Below are 7,500 nucleotides of genomic sequence, written 5' to 3'. Positions count from 1 at the left end.
TATATATATATATATATATATATATATATATATATATATGTATATGTATATATGTATGTATATATATATATATATATATATATATATATATATATATATATATATATATATATATGTATGTGTGTGTGTGGGTTTAAAGGTTTAAAGGCCGCTCATGAATGGCGCAGGCAAGGGACAATGACACTGCCCTATCGAGCAGGACAATGCCCTAGAGACTGACCATATATGCATATGATCACCACCCAAGCCACATCTCCACCCAAGCTAGGACCAGGGAGCGTCATGCAATGACTGCTGATGACTCAGCAGATAGACCTCTAGGCTCCCCTAAATCCCCCATCCCTAGCTCACAAGGATGGTGAGGTAGCAGTGACTAAAGAAACAAACGAGTCTGAGCGGACTCGAACACTAATCTGGTGTGTGCAGATGTATATATACGCTTAGGTTTCATAAAATAATCTCTCTCTCTCTCTCTCTCTCTCTCTCTCTCTCTCTCTCTCTCTCTCTCTCTCAGTTGCTGTTGAACGTAAATTACACTTTTTCTATTTTCAGTGGTAAATAACATAATGAAGTAATTGGACTTGCTAAACCTTGCTGTATTTTGCTCTCCGACAAAACGTTTATAATTACACTTTCGACTAGACGCGCATTGTATAATGGAAAATACCGTATGTCTTACTTTTCAATATACCAATTACTGCCGATTGCACTTTTCCACGAATTACGCCTTAGGCATTATCATTAGTCGCCAGATCACCTTAGTTAAGCAATGGTCGGTCTCCTCAGTACACCAAGGAGCCTTCTCTTTATGATGAACAAGCGCTTTACGATAGTAATCGAATCCATGTTCTAATTATATTCCTAAACTAGACGGGGACTCATTATTATTATTATTATTATTATTATTATTATTATTATTATTATTACTTGCTAAGCTATAAGCCTGTTTAGAAAACAGGATGCTATAAGCACAGGGGCCCTAATAGGGAAAATAGCCCAGTGAAGAAAGGAAACAAGGAAAAATAAAATATTTTAAGAACAGTGACAACATTAAAATAAATATCTCCTATATAAACTATAAAACTTTAACAAAACAAGAGGAAGAAAAATTAGATAGAGGGTAGACCTCCGCTGCGGCAGCTTATTTCTCGACCTTTTGCTCGACCTTTATCTTGACCTTTGACCTGAACATGTATCATTTGGCGTGGATTTTTCTTTACTAAAAAAATAATCAAGTTTGAAGTTTCTATAACAACGATGTCCAAACATATGGCTGATTACGTGAATTGGACATTTTGCTTGACTGTATTATTTACCTTTGACCTTGACCTTCCAAAATTTAATTCTTTCCAGCAACTTACATAACAGTTAATTCCTGTAAATTTCATTACTCTACGATTGAAATTGTGGCCAGGAAGCTGTTCACAAACAAACACACAAACAGGGGCGAAAACATAACCTCCTTCCAACTTGGTTGGCGGAGGCAATAAATGTGAAGAGTTGATTAAATAAGGAAATAGTTTTGAATGAAATCATACAAAAGTGATTAAAAATAATTAAAGAGGATTTTAATTTTCAGATATATAGAACAATATTTCCTAATTTCAGTTATATTTATGTTTATGTCATTTTACCCGACGAGTCAAGACCCAGGATAAACCCGATGTTTATTTGAAATTTTTCGATTTTTTCAAATTGTTTTCCAAAGTATTTGATCTTTCTTCAACTGTGATTCACTTGAATAATACTTATACTTGATAAATATCCCCTGGTTTTCATACCTAGTTTTACTATGCCTGATTTTGCTCTGTAGTATGTTTGTGTGTGTGTTAATACAAGCATCTTTTACAGTAGTACTAATATAAGGTAGTCCACATAAGGTAAATTAAAAGATACTGTTTATATGTAGAAATGCTTTACGGTTTCGTCCGACACTGGACCTCCTCTTAGAGTGTTTAATAAGGAAAAATAATAATAATAATACACGCTCTAAGAAGAGGTCCATTGGCGGCGAAACTGTAGAGCATTTCTACATAAGCACATTATCTTTTAATTTTCCTTATGTGGACTACCATATACTAAATTACCTTTATGCTAAAGAAGATTACATCTGTAGTACTGCAAATGTGTGTCAATTGTCATCAACCCTTTCGGGAAAATGTCGCTTCTAAATTACCACTGGACAAACAAGTAATTTATCAGCAATAAATAAAAAAAAGAAATAAAAAAAATAAGAAAAAAAATACAGACAATGATTAACGACAGTAGCAGTAATTTCTACTCTTATGTAACGATCACTGTTCTGACCAAACCTGCTGACTTCATCTCTTTCATCATTTCTGGCGTCACCTAGAAGTAACATGTGTATTGCCTCTATAAATTGGAAGTGTTGGACCGTGTTTAAACCTTTTACTGCCATTGGTGACTTGAGCGAAATTAAGAAAAAAAAAATAACTCTTCTTAAATCAAACAAGCTATAGAAAGTTGGTATGTAATGAAAAGGTCTTAATAGCAGCTTCCCTATATATATATATATATATATATATATATATATATATATATATATATATATATATATATATATCATACATATATATATATATGTTTTTTTCATATATATATATATATATATGTATATATATATTTTTTTTTTCATATATATATATATATATATATATATATATATATATATATATATATATATATATATCAGCAAGCAATGGTTTGCGTAGTCTTGAAAGATTTTGCTACATCAGAAGTTTCGTTTAATTCACCACTGGCACTGAAAGGGTTGAAAATCAGATGAATGAAATAAAGCACATTTGAACTAACAGAAATTAATATCTGTAACAAAGTACTAAATGCTGGAAGGATACGTTTGTGTAATTGAAAAACAGTACACTGTTAAAAAAAACCGTAATTCCAATCCGAAATGCTCCGTAAAAATATACTGTTCTCAGCCGTATTTCAGTAAAATCCAGGTGACCGTAATTTTTAGCTTACTTTGTGATTGTCTTTGACGGGTTAGGGACCGTAATACCTGTCCTTAATGTCAATAAATGTAGCTAATACCCGTCGGTATTACCAACTGTTGTCAGATGAATATATCCTGTTAATGAAAACAGCATTAGCATAATGTTTTATTAATGACAAATCCTTGTTATGGCTACTCATTCCTTATTTAATTCTGACAATGTCCTGACGGTTATCAAATCTTTGAAGCTTTGTAATTAGCTGCAGAAAAAGGAAAATAGGATTTATGATTCTCAGTAAGCTTAAAAAGATTTACTGAATACTAATTGCTTGTTATAATCATCATCATCTCCTACGCCTATTGACGCAAAGGGACTCGGTTAGATTTCGCCAGTCGTCTCTATATTGAGCTTTTAAATCAGTATTTCTCCATTCATCATACCCTACTTCACGCTTCATAGTCCTCAGCCATGTAGGCCTCGGTCTTCCAACTCTCCTACAACAAGATCATTTTGATCCAATATTACATGGTGTTAGAATCGCAATGGATATTCAGTCTACCATCCTGTCTTGAGATTCCAACTCCTTTAATGATCTCCTCGACCGTAGATGCAAAAAAATCTGCAGAGTTATTGCTTTTGTTCGTGCATAAAGCTAAAATATGTGCAATACCAGATTTAAATAAGAAGCGTGTTTCCTATTCACATTTTCCATGAAGGTTTTACCATTCTTTACATAATATTCCACAGGAGCATTATTAAATATAGAAAGCGTAACACTGTTATAGATTCATAAAATATTTCATGGACCTCCAAGCACACTTGATTATTTGTTCACTGACACACGAATACACATCGAACATGATCTTGAAAATTAAGTTATATAGAAGGGTATCTTTACTTATCCTATACATTTATGACAAAGCAGACATAGTTGCTATAATTTCCCTTCCGTTGTTATACTATGATTTTTATTAATTGTTAAACTTTATAGATACTCAAAGTATATGATAAGACCAGGGTTAAAGGTTTAAAGGCCGCTCATGAATGGTGGGCGCAAGGGACAGTAACATTGCCCCTTCGAGTAGGACAATGCCCTATAGACCGACCATATATACATATGACCAGCGCCCAAGCCCTCTCTCCACCCAAGCTAGGACCAAGGAAGGCCAAGCAATGGCTGCTCATGACTCAGCAGATAGAGCTATAGGCTCCCCCAAAGGCCCCAATCCTTAGCTCGCAAGGATGGTGAGATTGCAGCGACCAAAGAAACTAATGATTTTGAGCATGACTCGAACCCCCGCCTAGCGTTAACCAGTCAGGGACGTTACCGCATTGGCCACCTCGTGTTTGTCGGTCATATGCCATTTATATGACTCCATTCACTAGAATTTACATTAAAGTGAAAGGCAGCTCATTATTCCTACTAATTTAAAATGTTGGACATGCACAAGCATATGAATGATATTAATTATGTCAACTTATGTATAATGCATTTGTGAGTTGATGGGTGATCAACAGTGAATGTCTTTGTTTATGGCCTTTTTTTTTTTTTTAAATTCGTCAAAATTCATTGACCTTGATGGTGCATTCGCTTTACGTTACTTTATGGCTTAATAGCACTCGAGTTCGGATACGAGAAAATACCACAATTTTAACATAGTCGTTGTTGTGTTTTATCTCTGGATACCTTTTTTTTCTTTTTGTAAACAAGATGTTATGGAAGAAAGAAAAGGTGATAGTAAAAAATAATTGGTTCTTGAGTAAGAAGGAAGAGAAATGGAAAGTTAGAATATGAAACAAAATGTAAAAATCCAAAAATTGGTTTTCCTTCTTTTCTTCGATATTCCATTCTTTTGTTTGCTCTTATCTTCCATTTCCTCTTTATCCATCTTACTATTCTTTCTTATCTGCGTGATCCTGTTGGCTTTATCAAATATTTCTCATCTTCCAATGAAGATAGTGGATGATCTTTCGTTCTCAAAATTCAAGTATTTCTGAAGATTAATAACATTTTTATATTATCTACAGCCTCTTTTGATATTAAATATCCGATTTTATTTAACCTCCAATTTCCTATCTAACCATCTGGTAGGAGGATCACTTGTATCAATCATTAGCATAAATAACAATAATGATTAACCTTTGCATTCATAGATCATTGCATACTGACGAAAAATTCTCTCTCTCTCTCTCTCTCTCTCTCTCTCTCTCTCTCTCTCTCTCTCTCTCTCTCTCTCTCTCTCTCTCATTGAAATACTACCTACGCTCTTCATTATTTCCTTCTTATATACTTGATGTTTGCCTGCTAAATAAAAAAAAATTTAATAACTCCTGGAAAAAATAATTCATCTTTATTTTGTAACGTTTTAATAATCAATTTTACGTTAAATCATTTCCCACATAAATATAGTCCAATATAATATTATTCGGGTTAGAGTCATTTTGATTTGATTCATAATCAGTCATTTAGATTCATACCTATTATTATGTGAATCATTCAATGGAAATATCTTATTTCTCTGATTAATTGTTGATGAAATTACATTAAAATTATTCGCTATTGGATTCTTTTTGTTATTGTCTACTGTAATTAAAATGAGTATAATATACCCAAAGTTAGTATAATTTGCCTTTTAAGTACAAATTTGTACTTGGATTTAGAGAATTTATGAACTCTCCTAATTTGAAAATGTATTCCTCAGGTATCTCTATTGTCTTTAATTTATGATATATATTAAATCAAAGTTACTTATAAATTGTTTTATGATATTTTACCTTTATTATTTCTATTATGATTACATACCTAGCTATACAATTTTTTTTTTTTTTTTTTTTTTTTTTTTTTTTTTTTTTTTTTTTTTTTATAATGTTGACTGTTACCAAACGATGCTCTTGTTAAGAAAGATTATGTTCTACATAATGTAAACAAAAAAATTGCCAGGAAAAATAAAGTTATTTTCCTTTAATCTCTGTACATTCGTCTCTTAAAATAATCATTCATATCTAACTTATGTTAATCAATAAACAGAAAAACCAAAAATGTGGCGAAAGGTAGAATAGGTATTGATAAAAAAAAAGTATTACAAAGGTACAAAGATTGCGTCTGTTACCCGTTACGTAGTCTAAAAAGGTTTTTACTAAATGTAATATTGTAAGATTTCCAGATTCATATGCCACATCAATTACTTTTTATGTGAATTTATTGATAAAGATATAATTGGCCCCCTATATAAAGGGGAAGTGTATCTATCTATCAATCTATATATATATATATATATATATATATATATATATATGTATATATATTACATATATATAAATATATATATATATATATATATATATATATATATATATATATATACATATATATATATATATATATATATATATATATATATATATATATATATATGTATATATATATATATATAAATATATATATATCTTTTCGGTCACGCGCAGCTCACCTCGTCCTTCTATTAAGGGGGAGAGGGAGCAGTCATACCTAGGTGAGAGCGGGATGCGTGTGCATGTGTGCAAATCTATCTGAATACTTGACCGTCATTTTTTAAAGGTCGCATACACTAGTGATGAAGATTACTCAGTGTCTTAAATTACTGGGTAGATTTTTCGAAATAGAAAATAATAGGTTATCAAAATCCTTACATAAATTTATATTTTATTAGTACCATGTCGAATGCGAGAGCTGAAGTTACACATGTAAATTCTTCTTAAATATTCGAAATTCTCATATATATTAAATCATAATGTGTTATCACAGATAATGACTAGAGAACTGCTTTCTTCACATACTAGTTGATGGCAAAGTCATGCCAGGGATCCCACAGGGATTGCAATGGTTGTCTATTGCAATTGCACCCCGCTTATGCTCCTAGAAAAAAAGACAAAAATAAAAAATAAAACTAAGAATCATAAGACGGTTCCTGGAAAGTTACTTTTCTAAGTATGAGATACGTGATGTGTTGGCTTTAGTGGTCGATGGTATAAGCTCATGGCTCTAGTGGTCGATGGTATAGGCTCATGGGTCTAGTGGTCGATGGTATAGGCTCATGGCTCTAGTGGTCGATGGTATAGGCTCCCAAGAGGCAAGCGCAGCTTGCCGGCAGCTTGAAGGTCTCAATGGCGAAGGGGAAGTACTGATCGTAGGGGTCGTAGACGAGGAACCGATGGTAGACGGACTTCTGAAGGCACTTTGACTCGTAGCATTCGGGCACCAGAGGGCAGGCGTCCCCGGAGGTCAAGCACTCCTCGATACGAGTCGTCTGAGTGAGAGTTTCGTAATGGACCTCGATGTTATTGATGATGACTCTCCATTTGCCTTCTGTGTTCTGGGCGCGAAGTGGCCTGACGTAGGCGGTGTCCGAAGGACACAGGTAGGTCTCCTCCTCCAAAGTGTTAGGGCGTTCGACCGATAGCTCGGTGCTGAGGTCGGCCACGTCAGCGTAGAGGGAAAGGACCTTCTCGTAGTGGTACTCAGCCGCATGTTTGATCTCGTAGGATG

General features: G+C 33.5%; 2 protein-coding genes across 2 annotated transcripts in view; one reads left to right on the top strand and one right to left on the bottom strand.

Moving 5' to 3' along the window:
- The window catches only part of LOC137629711 (zinc finger CCHC-type and RNA-binding motif-containing protein 1-like), a 543,938-nt gene that overhangs the window by 252,882 nt on the left and 283,556 nt on the right, over window positions 1–7,500 (top strand). The gene's annotated exons all lie outside the window — the stretch shown is intronic.
- Window positions 6,646–7,500, bottom strand: part of LOC137629706 (neurotrophin 1-like) — a 1,603-nt gene continuing 748 nt past the window's right edge. The window contains exon 2 of the mRNA XM_068361270.1: window positions 6,646–7,500. This exon is cut by the window's right edge and continues 271 nt beyond it. Coding sequence (XP_068217371.1) covers window positions 7,055–7,500 — 446 coding nt within the window. The 3' untranslated portion in view covers window positions 6,646–7,054.

Source organism: Palaemon carinicauda, chromosome 37 (genome assembly GCF_036898095.1).
Source record: "Palaemon carinicauda isolate YSFRI2023 chromosome 37, ASM3689809v2, whole genome shotgun sequence".
NCBI lineage: Eukaryota > Metazoa > Arthropoda > Malacostraca > Decapoda > Palaemonidae > Palaemon > Palaemon carinicauda.
Note: the sequence above shows the minus strand (reverse complement) of the source record. Positions and strands in the feature narration are given on the sequence as shown.